We start from the raw sequence: 16601 nt of genomic DNA on the forward strand, positions 1-16601 counted from the left end.
TTCGTTTTTTCATAGCATGATTTTATATGGATGGATTATTCACCAGACGCCCCAAGTTTTTATCGGTAGTTTGGGTGAACGATCTGCACATGTTAGCTTAATACCTTTAACAGGTGTTATTGACACTTTTCTTTACGAAAAATACTGGTGATGTCTATGAATTACCTTGGCTAAACACATTTAATAACGTCGCAAACACAGTACAATTGAGCTTTTAATTGTCCAAAATAAATTGAGACGCCTTAAAGTAAAAACAACGTGCATGTCAACAAAATATTATCTGCTGTTTTTTAATATAAATTTCGTCGTATTCAAACAAAGATTTTCAGAGTGTTAAGAAGTTGCCAAAACAAATGACAGACTTGTGAGTCTCTTTCTTAATAAAATAAGTCGCTTAAAATCTTGGCTAATAAAATGATTGAAAGTCAACTATATCATGAGCTTACATTGCCTGTTGGACGTATACGTGGAGTCGCCAGGACATCAATTTACAATGATACTTATTACAGTTTCGAGGGCATACCATATGGGCAACCACCCTTGGGAAATTTGCGTTTTAGAGCCCCTCTACCCGCACAGCCATGGACAGGTGTCAGAGATTGTACAGATTTTAATATTAAACCAATACAAAAGAATAAACAAACCGGTAATGTTGAAGGTTCCGAGGATTGTCTTTACCTGAATGTCTACACAAAGAAGGTGAGTAATGACAAAAACAATATTTGGTGTAGTCGACTTTGTAATATCCCATAGATAATGATATAATCTTCAAAAATATAGAAATATAAGAAGACTTCTCTTTCATTATTATTTATGTTATCATTATTTATATTATTTCCAAAACGGTTATTTCAGCTATATTCGTTGATGCTTCTACCTGTAATGATTTACATATTCGGTGGCGGATTTAACAGTGGCGCAGCTACCAGATCCCTGTATAGTCCGGATTATTTTATGAGAAAAGATGTTGTTGTTGTCACACTTAACTATCGTCTTGACTCTTTGGGTAAATTATAAAATTTGGATTTCAATTTGTTTGAATCGTGGTGAATTTTTAATGGGATATTTAAATACCGGCTAACCTCTGCAATTTAAATTAAACAATTGTACAAATAGCAATCCACTTCCAGACAAAATGAACCAAATATTTTTCCAAAAACAGAAATGTTGTGGTCTGTTTCAGAACTGCAAAAATTTACTACGTTTTACTATTTTCTGTTTTGTATATCATAAAGTTCAAATTGTTATAGTGATAAAAATTAGTAGCTGCAGGCTTTGGAACAGACATTTGGTAGTAGTTCGAACGAATCGTCTTAGTGAAACGGGAAACATTTGTTCTCTCTCTTTGTTTAGGCTTCCTTAGCGTTAAAGACCCAAAAGTAAAAGTTTCTGGTAATGCTGGACTAAAGGATCAAATATTAGCACTGAAATGGATCAAGAAATACATACGCTACTTCAATGGAGATCCCGAAAATATTACCCTGTTCGGCAATAGTGCTGGTGGAGCTTCAGTACACTATCTTACGGCTACAAATCAAACACGAGGTTTATTTCATAAAGCCATTTGTATGTCAGGTACAATGTTGAACTCCCGCGCCAGTACGCCACCCCAAGATTATGCCTTACGTTTGGCCCAACAACATGGTTATACGGGAGATAATAATGATGAAGAAGTTGTAAAATATTTACAATCTTTAGATGTCGAAAAATTGGTAGAACACAATTTGCTAACTCCTGAAGATTATCGAAATGGTATCAGATTAACATTTGCACCTGTTGTGGAGCCATATGTGGGTGAGGATACAGTGGTACCAATGGAACAGAGCCTACAATTGAAATCAGCTTGGGGCAATAATATCCCAATACTGTTCAGCGGTGTTGTGGATGAGGGATTACTTTTATATTCACAGCTGAAGAACTTTACACAAATTGTTGAATCCTTTCGAGAAGATCCACCAACAATATTACCTTATTTGGTCAAACAATACAGTGATGAAAACACCAGTTTCGTATTAGCGGAAAATCTTTTTAATTATTACTTTGCGGATCAAAATGTTAGCCTCAGCAATGTGATTCAGGTAAGTGCAACTCAGACAGCCAAACTCTGATGCGAACTGCAAAATTTATAAATTTCATTATTATTATTTTTTATTTATTTTTTTTTCAGTATTATACCATGCGTGATTTTTGGCATGGTCTGCACCGTTCACTACTTTCACGCCTTGCCTATGCCGAGGCCCAAACCTATCTCTATCGATTTGCTTTCGATTCTCCGACATTCAATCATTATCGACGAAAACAAACCAATGGAGAAATATTAACTGGGGTTGCACATGCCGATGATTTATCTTATTTATGGTATGGTGATCATTCATGGCAATTGGATCAATGTTCCCCAGAATGCAAGACAATAAAAAGGATGGTGGATATATTTACAAATTTTGCAGCTAGTCGCGATTATAATTATCAGTTAGTTTACGAAGACGATATTTTTCCGTTTATATGGTGGCCTTTCAAAAGCATTAATCCATATCTTGCTTTAAATATTGGGAAAAAGTTAGAGATTATTGAAATACCAGAAAAGAAAGATCTTCATGTATGGGATTCAATGTATTCCCATATTTGAGATAAATTGTATTGAATTGGTTTTCACAGAACCATAAAATTTTTTTCTGAGTTGAAACAAAATACCAAAACAAAAAGATTTCAAATTGTGGTAGATAGTCCAAATTGGTTAAAAATTATTTATGCATACATATATAAAAAAATAATTATTGATTACGCATATGGATAAATTTATTCAAATGTTGCGAATATATTATTTCATTCATTAAGTTAAAATATCACCTTACTACTCTAAGCTATTGAAACCTTAGGTGTGAAGAATCACTTAATTTTAAATAATATTCAAATGATTGTTATCTTTAAAAAATGCAGGCAAGAGTTATTTGAAAATTATTTATATTTGCGATAACAAAAGTTAATTGTCATTGTACTAAAACACAAATAGATTTATTTGTTTAAGATTAGAAATGTTATGTTTAAGAGAAACACGTGCTCTTACAAAAGAATAAGCTACGAAAAGTAGCATATTCTCTTATTTGGAAAACATATGTTTTCCGGTTTGTTTTGAATAACGCATTCTCCTTCTCTATCGAGGAGACTTATATTGGAAAGATGTTTCAATACACATTTCCCTTCACATAACAATGTGTTGGTATAAATTAACCCAAAGCTGAATTTTGCTGGAGGGTAGGGTTTGTATTTACAACCTCATCGATCCTAAGCAAAAAAGTTATTGTGGTCAATGTTCAATTTTAAATATTTTTTAAGTTTTTTTTATTAAAGCAAATCACATTATACATCCCAGCAAAATGTTCGATGTCAAAGATGCCATTCAATCATGGGTGCAAGTGATCTGGCATGTCATCTTTTTAGCATCTTCATCGATGAATTTTATATGGGCGTGGACCCCAACACATACTATTCATTTTCACAAATGCTTTGACATATCATTTCCACCAATGCTTTGGCATGTCATTTTCACCAACCCTTCGAAATGACACTATCATTACGACGAGAGTTTTAACAACGTTGGTTGTGATTTCAAGTCTCCCAACATCAAGCCTATTGTAAATAATTAATCTAATATATAAAAGGCAATGTGTGTATGTTACTATGTTTGTATGTTCCGAATAGACTCAAAAACGGCTGAATAGATTTTCTTGAAAATGTCAGATAATGTACTGGGAACACCGGTGGTGAAAATAGGCTATATATTTTTTTGAATGGTCGTCGCGGAAGTGAAATATCGCGGTCATCCCAAATTATTCAAAAATTAGGAGGGTTGGCGTTTTTTGTTTGGGATGACGACTTCTATTTTGTTTTTCAAAATAGTCAGGCTTAATCCCATAGTCGTTGTTTTAATATTTTATTAAAACAAATTTAATTTATTAGTGGGAAAAAATTGGGGATGTTTACCAAGGGGTAAGGCAGGGAATACTATAGTTTCAGATCTCGCCACAGATCTTCATCAGTTCCCTTATTTCTTGTTTTTCAACAAGAAACTTTTTATACCCAAGTGTCAATTGCTAGCTCAAATAGATACGTGCGCAAAGAAACACTCTGATCGAGAATTTCTTTGGCACAACCTAAACTCTAGCAACTTCACTTGCAAACAAATCCAAATTTTTCCCACTGCTATGCGTTCGTCGATTCTCGACGAAAAAGCACATAACTAATTTGTTGGTATTGCATACTACAGCAATAAACATTTTGACGGTGCCCGGTCTCACCCTCCTAATTGTGAGTCGTTTTTTGTTTGGGATGACGACTTCTATTTTGTTTTTCAAAATAGTCAGGCTTAATCCCATAGTCGTTGTTTTAATATTTTATTAAAACCAACTTTAATTTATTATTAAAACCAACTTTAATTTTTTCCCACTAATAAATTAAAGTTGTTTTAATAAAATATAAAAACAACGACTATGGGATTAAGCCTGACTATTTTGAAAAACAAAATTATTCAAAAATGTATTATTTCAGATAATATACCTAATTTTAGTAAGCGTGACTACAAAACCGCTAAAACACTGGCTTCAATATGTGGGATAACGCGGTCAACGCCATATTTTGGAATACAGTAAAATCCCGATGACTTGAGATGTCACTATATAGAAATTCCGAAAAATCGATTGGGAAATCTTATGAAATTTTGTATGTGGAGTTTTTAAGTCTGAAAATAGGTCGTAATCTATTTTTTTATCCCGCTAAGTGTAGTGACCGGTGGTCCTCCCCACAATTTTTTTAAGAAAACCGCGAAATTCAAGATACGTTTTAATATATTGTTTACAAATTGTTTGCAATGCTATGGTAATTACAGTCTTGACCCTGAATGGGTTTTCAAAAATGTATTATTTCAATTAATTAGAACTGTCGTAAGCTGTTTTTATAGTGACCGATGGTCCTCCCCCACAATGTTTTTAAGAAAATCTGAAATCTTTGATATTTTTGATATTTTGTTTACAGATTGTTTTTCCTGAATGATCGCGGTCATCACAAAGTTTTCAAAAATGTATTATTTCAATTAATATACATAATCTTAGTAAGCGTGACACAAAAATGATATAAACACTAGCTTGAACAAGTGGGATAGCGCGGTCGTGAGCTATTTTAATACGGCTAAGTGTAGTGACCGGAGGTTCTCCTTCAAAAAATGTTTTTTTTTTTTAAATCTGAAGTCCATGATATTTTTGAACGTATTGTTTACAGATTGTTTGCAATACTACTGTAATTACTGTATTGACCCTGAATGGTCTTCGCGGAAGTGAAATATCGCGAAAAGTGAAATATCGCGGTCATCACAAAATTTGCAAACATTTATTATTTCAGATAATATACATAATTTTGTAAGCATGCCTAAAAAACGCTATAAACGCTGAACACTAAACAATAAGTGGGACAGCGCGATCAACTCCACATTTTGGAATACAGTAAAATCCGGATAACTTGAGATGTCACAAGATCGAAATTCCAGAAAAATCCATTGGAAATCAGACAAAGTTAATGATATACAATATCATCATTGGAATCAGAATACCGCGATCGTGTTCGATTTTTGAAAATATTATAATTACGGATAAAATCTCAAAATGTGGGAAGTGAAACTTCATGAGCATTGATTTCAGTCCTTGGAATAGCTAGGTAAAGATACATTTCTTAAATACAGCAAAATCTCGATAATAACAACTACAATTTATAGAAGTAATTTTTTTATGAATTATATAAATGTTGCCATACATACAAGGAACATACATTTCGCTGAGGGGTATTTTACCACTATTGCATATAGAGCGCGAAGAAAAAAAAGCGTTACGTTCGATAGGTTTAATGAGGTTAAATCCACCAAAAATAGCGAAAATCAGGCGCCACCGTTCTATGGGAACTATATCAAAACGAGGACGTATACTGAACAGTGGCTATATCTCTGAACTATCGAAAATCGGGAGGTACTGTTTTATGGGAGCTATATCAAAACGTGAACCTATTACTGTTACATACCGAGCGCAAATAAAAAGGCGTGTCTTTCGGTCGATACGAATATTTATGCTCTCCTCTTTAAAATATATTAAAACCAGATTTCAGCCATTTCGGTGTGATAATGATGTTAAATCCTAAAAAATAGCGAACATCAGCCGGTACCGTTCTATGGGAGCTATATCAAAACGTGGACCTATACCAACAATTCTTTGCAGTAATAATTACGACCCCAACCGAGACCAACAATCCAATATATAGCAATGTCAATTAACGTGCACCGACCATTATATGTGGGTCACAAAGTGCTTTAAACTGTCGATTTATGGTGAAGGGTATAATAAAAGAGATTTTATATCTTAAATTTGGGGGATACCATTATATGGAATTTATGTCAAAACATTGATTTATATTATGAAGTTTCTAGAGGGATGCCTAATTATGGGTGTATCAATACTGGATAGATAACTAAAGTTTACACGGAGAACCCAAACAACGGGCCAGCAACGCGGACCGGGTCAGCTAGTATTATATATTAGAAAAATGTGTATAAATAAAAACACAAAATTCATATCATATTGGTCCAAATGCTGATGTAATGATCGGATCTTTCACGACTTCCTTTGGAGAGGTTCAAAAGCTGATGAAAAGATCGGATCTTTCACGACTTCGTTTGAACCAATGCAAAATATGCCATGAAATCACTTCATAGCATGTAACCCCTCCCTTCAAATTTTACTGGGATGATATACACATATGTATGTCACATAATCCCAAGGGAACCTATCAACTGGTGTCTTTATTCTAACTACTTTGCCTGATTTTGTATGTATATAATTCTGCATATGTATATCTAAATAAACTAAAGAAGACTATTGTGCTACATGGTAGAACAAGAAAAGATAGCAGCAATACCCAGCTGACTGAACTGGGCTGTACTGTTAGTGTCAAATTGTATATTGGGTATGTATATTTTTTGAAGAACAAATTTATTGATCAGAAAAAAACTATTTCCCATAAAGACTCCTTCATATCATTGACTTGTAACCTCCTCCAGGTCCGAACGACATGCCGCACACTAAAACACCGCTTATAGAGGCGGTACAATATTTGTTAATATGTGTGGTATTTTTTTAAACTTGAAAAGAATAAAGCCCTAATAAACATGTGCTTTTTTGTTTTCAAAAGCAAACGATTGAAACAGCTTCTCTTTTTTCAATGAATTACCAGCGATCCCAAACATTTTTGCAAGAATTCTACTTTCTGCGAGAAATTATGCATTTAGTGGAATGGTATGGTAACATTCAAATTGAAAATCTAACGAGTATTCATTCATGTTTTTCAAAACATTCAAACAAATGTGAAAAATTATTAGTTTTTTAAATTCCAATAATTTATAGACATTTCCTTATTTTGTTTACATGTACGTTGACACTAACGTTTGCAAACAAAAACAAATTTCAATGTGGTTGTTGTTGACTTGTATTTGTTGTAGTATTTACTTTACCTGGTTTGTTCTACCATGATTGTGCTAGATAAGTTTTAAATCGAACAACATGTGTTGATTTCGGTCAGTTCAAACTTTCTATACCCTGAACTTATATGTAAAAATTAGTTATAGTTTAGAATAGTTTTTTTTTTTTTGAAAATACCTGTAAGCGGGCGGCAATGTTATATGGGGCTATACCACAATACGTTGATCGGAAAGTTTTTAATCACTGGGATCCAAATGACATCAAACCTTGCCCAAAAATGTAGATACAAAAACCTCAAAAAACGTGAATTCGTTAGTAATATTGGGTCATGCCAAAAACGTGGATCTATGTCCGCAATTTTGAATTCTAAATGACAAATTACATCTAAATGCTTTAAATCGAACGGTACCATTTTCGAAAAGTACACCTTTTTCAGATGTAATTCGAAAGATTTTAGTTGTAATTCGTAACATGTCATTTGTAATTCGAGAGTTCCGTTTGTAATTCGAATTATTCCACTTGTCATTCGAATTATTCCATTTGTTATTCGAATCATTCCATTTGTTATTCGAATTTTTCCATTTGTAATTCGAATTGTTCCATTTGTAATTCGAATTACTTTTTTTTTGAAATTCGGAACAAAAAAAATACAAAATATTTTGTAATAATTTTTTATCTGTTTTTTTTTTTTTTTTTTTTTTTGAATTACAAATGAAATATTTCGAATTACAAATAGAATAATTCGTATTACAAATTGAATAATTCGAATTTCAACTAGAATTCTCGAATTACAAGTAAAATGTTACGAATTACAAATATAATTCTCGAATTACAATTAAAATAATTCGAATTACATCTGAACAAGTAAAAAAGTATCAGTTGCCGACAGAGATATACCCTCAACCTATGTGAATTGAAACTTTTCTATGCGGACAGATCGAATGCATTTAGGGTCTTTTAAGAATTTTGTGGTCCTTTTTGGACATTTGAGCTTGCCGACAAAAATTTGGATTAAGATTAGGTAGTTGCGGAGGACGTACTTGAAGGAATGGTATGCCAGTCCATTATGGAAGTGGACACACACAACGAACAATATCGGTATACATTTCCAAAGGATGTTGAACTTTCGTGGGGGAGGCAACCTAAGTAGAGGACCGATATGAGCCATTTTAGAATTTAAACTAAATTTGGACAAAATATTAGGATATTCAAATTCAAGAGATATCGTGCATTCCATTTCAATGACCTTTTTTTTTAAATTGAGGGAAGTACCGGAAACTAATGTTAGACAAATTATGACGAAGGTCAAATTTTGGATCAAATCGGTTGATCAGTTCGAGAGTTATCGTGCTCTCCAGCCACTATATATTCTACACATTTCGGGCTGTTTTCTCAAGAACTATAAACTTGCTTCTGAAAACGTTTACCGCCGCACAGTGGTTCAGAATCGTTTTTTCCTCAAAATTATGTAACTTTTGAACGGATAGAGATATTTTCATAATTGTTTTTTTTTTTGTTGGATAGATAACACAATCAGCTTTCAGATGAGTTATAGGCGGTTTAATTCGGTCTGGTAGTTGCAGGGAAATTCAAGGTCAAAGTTAAACTTTTGAATTTTTTGTTACTATTTTCCATCAAAATATGAGTGTTTTTGTGGTTTTTATATCTTCTTATGTACTAAAGATGGTCAAACACCAACAAATAAACAATAAAATTACAAAAAAAAAAAAAACTAAAAAAAAATTGAAAAAAAATTCGAAATTTTTTGGTTTCCTTAGTTTCAATATGTTTACTATCGAATCCCATATAGAAATTAAATATCTTTGACAAAACAAAAATTTGATTTTTGGCCAGGAAAATCGATTCCTGAACCATTGTGCGCCGTAATTGAGGCAGCGAAAGCAAGTTGTTTCAACAAAAATCAAAGTGGTTCGAGCGCGGGTCTTAAAGTGAAATTTTGTGTAGGAGCTACCCGAAGGAGTGGACAAATATAGTCCATATTCGAACCTGATCTGTATCTGGTAGATATATTAGGATGTGTAAAGTATGGAACAAATAGGTCACTCAAATCAAGAATTATCGTGCGCATAATTTTTTTCGAACAGTTTTGAACTTTTGTGGTGGAGGTACCTGAAGCAGTGGACCGATTTGGCTTATCTTCGAACTTAAACTTTGTTTGGACAAAATATTACGAAGGCCTCATTTTGGACCGAAACGGCAGATCCGTTCGAAAGTTATCGTGCGCTCCGACCACTACACACGGTGTCATAGGGATTTTTTGCAACTTTTAGGCTATTTTCTCAGGAAGTATGGGCTTGCCGCTAATGGAACTTGTACCGTCGTATGGGGGGCAGTGAATACAAGTTGTTACAACAAAAATCAAAGCGATTGGAAAACAGGTCCTAAAATGAACTTTTCCGAAATTTTGTGTGGGAGATACGCGAAGGATTGGACCGATTGAGTCCATATTGGAACCTCATCTACGTCTAGTAGATGAGAGAGTAATCGGGCGCACAAATTTTCCAAACATTTTTAAACTTTTGTGGGGGAGGTACCGGAAGGAGTGGACCGATATAACCCATCTTCGAACTTAAACTAAGTTTGGACGAAATATTGCGAAAGCCAAATTTTGGACCGAGTCGGTTGATCCGTTCGAGAGTTATCGTTCGCTCCAGCCAGCCAGACAGACAGACAGACGTACGGACATTGCTCAATCGACTCCAAATTGTCTAAAACACATTTCGTCCAAACATACTTGGGGTATAAAACCATTATTTCTATGAGGCACATTTTGCCCGTATGAAAGTGTATATACCCTGCTGAGGGTATAAAAACTATATTAAAAAATAGCCAAAAAGAATCCTTTAGCTAGTCGTTAGAGGGTTAACATATTCCACAAAAATGTTCCTCAGAGCATTCTTAGTAATATCGCCAAAGACACCATACACCTAAAATGCAAGGATTACGAAGAATCTTACTCCGAATATTTACATAACAGTTCACAAAGCGAAATATTCGACCACCTATTTAGGTTACCTCAAGACGTAAACTTTCAAAATCCCGATACACCTGTCTTATATTTTTCGGTGCTGTTTCATAATCTGCACGGGGTTTCTTGTAATTTTAAACAAGTTTAACTGCCTGTTTCACTAAGACGATTCGAATCTAAATTCGTTCGAAGAACTACCTAAGAAATACCTTAAAAGGGGCCTATACTCAAACGTGGACCTATGTCCACAATTTTTGGTGGAAAGGTTTAGTGATCACTAGGAAACCTAAGTACCAAATTACAACTAATTTGGAAGGAAAGGGTGGCTTAAATCCTCAAAATACCGAATATCAGGAGGTACAGTTATATGGGTTCTATACCAAAATATTAGCCGACGTTGTTCATATTTAGTACATTATTACCCATGGACACAGACTGAGTTTGTGCAAAATTTCAGAAAGATATCTCTATTCGTTTCCAAGTTATTAATTTCGCGCCGCTAGATCAGTGATTTCGACCACTGTGCGACTGTGAGCTTTGAACTTACAATTCTCGGTCTGGTAGTCGGTCACACACGCTCTGCGCCACTATACTTATTACTAGACATCGGATTTTTGCATATTTTTGAAAATTATAATGCAAATAATTCGTTTATTAAACTATAGAAGGTGGAGCTTTGTACATATTATTGATTACATTCAATATAATATCGAATTTCTATCACTGCACAGTGGATCCACTTGTATGGAGAAAGTGGCCAAAAATATTTAGAGTGTAAAAATCAAGCCAATGCGTCGGTTACAGCTTTGTGCTGCTGCGAAGAGTGTTTTAAGAAACCACGAGCGTAACATTCTCTCCCCTTTCCCCTCTGGAGGGGGTATACGGTAAGAATTGTTTTATGCTGTTAATACAAAATGACATTAACAAAGGTCCCGATTATCTTATGATGCAAAAATAGTCTTGGGGAAACAAAACAATCTTCAAAACAACATAAAATCCAACCAATTTAGCGGATTAAAAAAATCAATATTTTTGTCTAAAAATTGGTAAAATTTTTAATATAGATCTTATTGCGTTCTTCCTGGAAGACACGTACCGTCAACGTAAGACTAATTTGGAAGAAGATTTCGTCATCTTCCCACTAATGCCAATTATGGTAATGTACGTGGTCAGATAACAGAGTTATACGCTAATATATCCATAGAAACCCTATTCTAGGGCAGCTTTAGTCAGCGATCCAACATTTATAGTCTGGCACTAGATGGCAACTGATTTTAATACTGAATAATCCTGAACCCATAACCTACTTTGGAAAATTATTCCCGAGGTGGGCACCGGTGGGCATCATGACTAAAACCTTAGGTCAAATTTAAGTATATGATCGAATTGGCAATACGGAATACACGAAGAAAATATGCAGCTAACTAGAATTCCACAACACGCTAAAACACTATTTTTTAATGAAAATTAACCTATTACCTCCTCCTTCAAAATCCACTATAATATTTTGCTATACGTATTAGTTTCGCGATATTTTGAATATATTTACTTGCCCTTAAAATATAGGTTGTACTCACAACAAAAAATTTTAGTCAAATGTTCAGACTTTTGAAGCTATTCTTAAGAAGATCGCGTTCGAATGAAACAAAAACTAATATATTTTTAAAAAGGTCCATGTCATAGCTGTCAGTGTTACCAGATGTTGTACCAAAATTTTGACATTCATTTTTTTATTTTTGGCCAATGGGTGGATCCACTGTGCACTGGAACGATATAATTCGATGTAATAATGCAGTTACAATTAGAAGAAATTTCAAAAATATGCAAAAATCCGATGTCTACTCATTACTTATTAAAATAAATAGTTTGCTTTGCAGCATTTTAAAGAAATAATCCATGATTTTTAGCTTACTGGTAATACCGAAGTTAGCTTATTTACATAATGTTGTATTGGATTTATCGATTCATGTAGCTCCCAAACTTTTGCTGGGTACCTGCAAACAGTTCGCCAAATCCCAACTCAACAGCAAATAAGTATGGGCTGACACGTAACAATTGTTCTCCTAAGCACAACTAAAACCCCGCCACACAACGAACACAATGTAACCTCTTTATATTATAACTCGCCTATATATTTTCTCATAGCAAAAGTTCGTGTGTTAACCGCAGCAATGCATTAATTAAAATATATACTTTCGCAGACATACTATAAACAAGTCAATAACTTATACAACAACAGCACAAAACTTTAGGAATTTTATAAGATTGAAAGTACAGATTGTGTTGAAGTGTAATACCTGAATATACATATTTAATACTTTCCGGTTAAGTTAATAAAAATATACGAAACCCTATAATTGGAAATTGTCAAATGTAAATGTCTCTCTCGAATGTTTTAAAAAATTATGTGTTGAGTTCTCTTAAAATAAGAGAAATTCCATTGAAAAGATATTTTAACATTTCACTGGCCGAACAATATTCAGTAAGGTTTTGGGGTGCAATTCGATCAGGACTAGCTACAATGGACAGCGGGTAAGTTGTTGTGTATTGTATTTTCTTTGCTGAAATTAAATCGAATTAACCCCTAATTTACGGACAGAGAACAAAATCCAATTGTAAAAATTACACAAGGTTTAGTGCGGGGCACTAAGAGTACCACAATATACAATGATGACTACTACAGCTTTGAGGGAATTCCATATGGCCAACCACCCTTGGGAGATTTGCGATTTAAAGCACCATTACCAGTCCAGCCATGGGATGGCGTCAAAGACTGCCTCGAATTTAGTGGCAAACCTCTGCAGAAGAATTACCAAGGTGAAATTGAAGGGTCAGAGGATTGCTTGTATTTGAATGTTTACGCAAAAACGGTGAGTGACAAAGTAAAACGTTGTTAAAGAAAATCAGTTAATGACTAAAACATTTACCAATTGCAGCTCAATGCCGAGAAAAAGCTTCCTGTATTAGTTTGGATTTATGGTGGTGCCTTTAACACGGGTAGCTGTATCAAATCAAAATATGGACCTGACTATTTTATGCAAGAGGACGTTATATTGGTCACCTTTAATTATCGTCTTTCGGTATTTGGCTTCCTCAGCTTAACGGATCCATCTCTCAATGTTCCCGGTAATGCGGGTCTAAAAGATCAAGTGTTAGCCCTTAAGTGGGTGCAACAAAACATTGACCAATTTGGTGGTGATAATGAAAATATAACTCTATTTGGAGAGAGTGCTGGAGCTGCTGCTGTACACTTCATGATGTGCACAGAGCAGACCAAGGGACTGTTCCACAAAGCCATTTGCCAGTCAGGTTGTATTTTAAATAACTGGGCACTTACAAAAGATACAACAGATCTAGCCTATCGACTGGCTTGCGAAATGGGTTATCAAGGAGAAAACAATGATGCAGAGGTTTTGGAATTTTTACAAAAGTGTCCAGCAAACGAATTGTTTCAAATGGATAAGTTAAATCAAGAAGCTATATTAAAAGGAAGCTATTTTGCCTTTGTACCCTCAATTGAACCTTATGATAATTCGGAGGCTGTTATTCGGAAACCTTTGTTGGAATCTATGAAAACCTCATGGTCAAATTCTATACCTTTGATAATTGGTGGCAACTCATTTGAGGGATTGGTTAGATATCCCGCAGTAAAGCATAAACCAGAACTTTTGGAATTGTGTAAAACAAGGCCAGAGCTGTTGCTACCACCGGAATTATTAGTGAGAAAAAGTGATGAAGAAACCAAATTGTTGGGAAAAGTTTTATATGACCTTTACTTTAAAGGACTGGAAGATAATCAGCAACAATTTCTAATGCACTATTTGGAAGTAAGTGGCATATATTACCTATCTAAGATATATTCTAATGATACAATTTTGTTATTTTTACAGCATGCCTCATTCTATTCCTTTTGGCATGACTTGCACCGGGTGGTTAAATCAAGGAAAGAACTTGCCACAGCTCCCACCTATCAATATCTCTTCGATTTTGATTCTCCCACATTTAATCATCATCGCAAAATGTTTTGTGGTTCAGATATTCAAGAGGGTGTTGCCCATGCCGACGACTTGGCCTATCTCTTTAACTCATTTTATTCTTGGAAATTGGAAAAAGATTCAAAAGAATATTTAACAATACGTCGCATGATTGAATTATGGGTGAATTTTGCCAAATCTTCTAATCCTAATTGCCAGCATACCAAGGATTCGGAATGGCAAACAATTTCTCAAAGTAATACCAATCAGTGGCTGAAAATTTCGAATGATATTCGATTTGAAGAAATGCCTAAAGAGTTTCAACATAAATTGGATGTATGGAATAGTTTGTATGGCTCGGAAACGATGTAAAATAAAAATGCAATAAAACAAAATTTATAGCATCCACCATAAAATATTGAACTTACATATATGGAATAATTAATTTTCTATATTTTACGAAAGTACGAATGCCAATAATTTTAGATGGAGAAGTTTTTAACAACTGGGGCTGCATTCCGGTTCTATGAAATTTAAAATGAAAAATATTTCATATTTTTGTTCATTTGACAGTTTTCTCCTTTATAAAAGTTTTCATTTCACTATAAGATCCCCTGCAGACAGTGAAATTAATTTCATGAAATTATGCGCTCTTAGATCGAGTTCCATACTAAAGTCACTTTACTATATTGCTTGTAGCGGGTAATTCGATCTAAAAACCCCTGTAAAATGTGAATATTTTCAGTGCCAGTTTCACAGTCTGGCATTAGTCTAAGTGTGTCTGCGTACTCGATAATTTGTAATAATTATTGCAAATGTTTCAAAATTTGACAGTTATATAAAGGCAAATTTGCTAAAAATTTGTTTTAGCAACATTTAGTAAGTAAAAAGACACACCAATTTTCATAGAAACAGAATTGAGCTCCCGGTAATCATAAATGACAAATGGCATCCAATCTTGCCCGAAAATAAAGCGAAAACCTTCAAAACACCTATAATCGGCCATTTTGAACCCTTAACGAAAATGTGGCTAACAACTTAAAAAAATCTGTGGGCCTATTCTGTAACTTTTTAACGACCGTCTTTATTGTTATTTTTTCGAGAAACTCATTTTAACAACATAATTAACAACTTTGATATTCTGTATACAAATTTTAACAACTTTTATTAAAAATGCCGTTATAGAAACAATACCAAAATTGTCGTAGCTTAACACCCAGTTTTTGTAAAAATTTTTATTCTTCTCACACGAATTGTCAAATTTTGTAGATCGATTTGCTCTTTTTAGCGCAAGTGTAGAGCGCTGATTTTTATATGAGGAATTCTTAAAGATATATGGGACGGGTATATGAAAAATTAGGTGTTTATGTCTTCTGGGGGCTGAGCTATGGATGCCTAAATTATTACGAATATAGACGAACGAACAAAAATAAGTTACAAAAACAGGGGGTAAAAATCGACAAAAATGCTCAATATTGGATTTACCTTTGGTTTGTGTGTATGTTTTGTTTAGGAGTACATTCAAAATTGAAAGCTTTTAAAAGTTTATCAATTTGTCTACATTTTTACAGAATAGCACAATCGTTACTGCAAACAATTTTTAGTGTCGACAACGTTGTCGATTGTCGGATTGTTAAAAAGTTACAGAATAGGCCTACTGAAATTGGATGGTATCGTTTTTTTTTTAATTTGAATTTTTCATTTGTAAGTTGTACTAATTCATTTGTAATTCGATTTTTCCATTTGGAATTTAAATTCGAAGCATTAGGTCTGTCGATAACCCAAATGTTCGCACAAATTTGTACAAACTTTTACAAAATGCTGTTCGATAACAAACTTGTTCAGTGAAAGAGAAATGAGAAGTACTAGCAACTAGTTGCAAGAACTTGCAAGTACTTTTTACTTGCGAAGTTATCGAACAGGCCTATTTTAATTGTAATTCGAAAAACCAAATATAAAATTTTTTTTGTGCAATTCTTCATCGATATAGTCATGTCCGTCTGTGGAAATCACTCTAGCTTCCGAACGGATTAAAGTAGGTGGATGAAATTTTGGTAAAATCTATTATATGTATGTATGTAGGACTTTTGGTATTGAAAGCGGGCTATGTAGGTCCACGTTCGTATA

The 16601-nt window shown here is 34.0% G+C and overlaps 1 protein-coding gene across 1 annotated transcript; it reads left to right on the forward strand.

Moving 5' to 3' along the window:
• The first annotated feature begins 349 nt into the window (after positions 1-349).
• LOC141391370 (uncharacterized) lies at positions 350-14890 on the forward strand. The gene is made up of 8 exons (XM_073964277.1): positions 350-699; positions 856-1006; positions 1354-2078; positions 2168-2610; positions 12883-13032; positions 13100-13370; positions 13437-14327; positions 14391-14890. Exons 1-8 carry the CDS (start codon positions 415-417, stop codon positions 14844-14846), a joined length of 3372 nt encoding a protein of 1123 aa, XP_073820378.1. The 5' UTR covers positions 350-414; the 3' UTR covers positions 14847-14890.
• Positions 14891-16601: the final 1711 nt, after the last annotated feature.

This window comes from Musca autumnalis, unplaced genomic scaffold (genome assembly GCF_047663935.1).
Source record: "Musca autumnalis isolate F117 unplaced genomic scaffold, ASM4766393v1 scaffold_1, whole genome shotgun sequence".
NCBI lineage: Eukaryota > Metazoa > Arthropoda > Insecta > Diptera > Muscidae > Musca > Musca autumnalis.

Bases quoted from the DNA above. Each gene is read 5' to 3' on its own strand.
- LOC141391370 (XM_073964277.1), top strand. From the start codon at position 415: ATGATTGAAAGTCAACTATATCATGAGCTTACATTGCCTGTTGGACGT. The intron at 13,371-13,436 runs GTGAGTGACAAA...TACCAATTGCAG, and splicing joins TGAATGTTTACGCAAAAACG to CTCAATGCCGAGAAAAAGCT. The intron at 14,328-14,390 runs GTAAGTGGCATA...TTATTTTTACAG, and splicing joins TTCTAATGCACTATTTGGAA to CATGCCTCATTCTATTCCTT.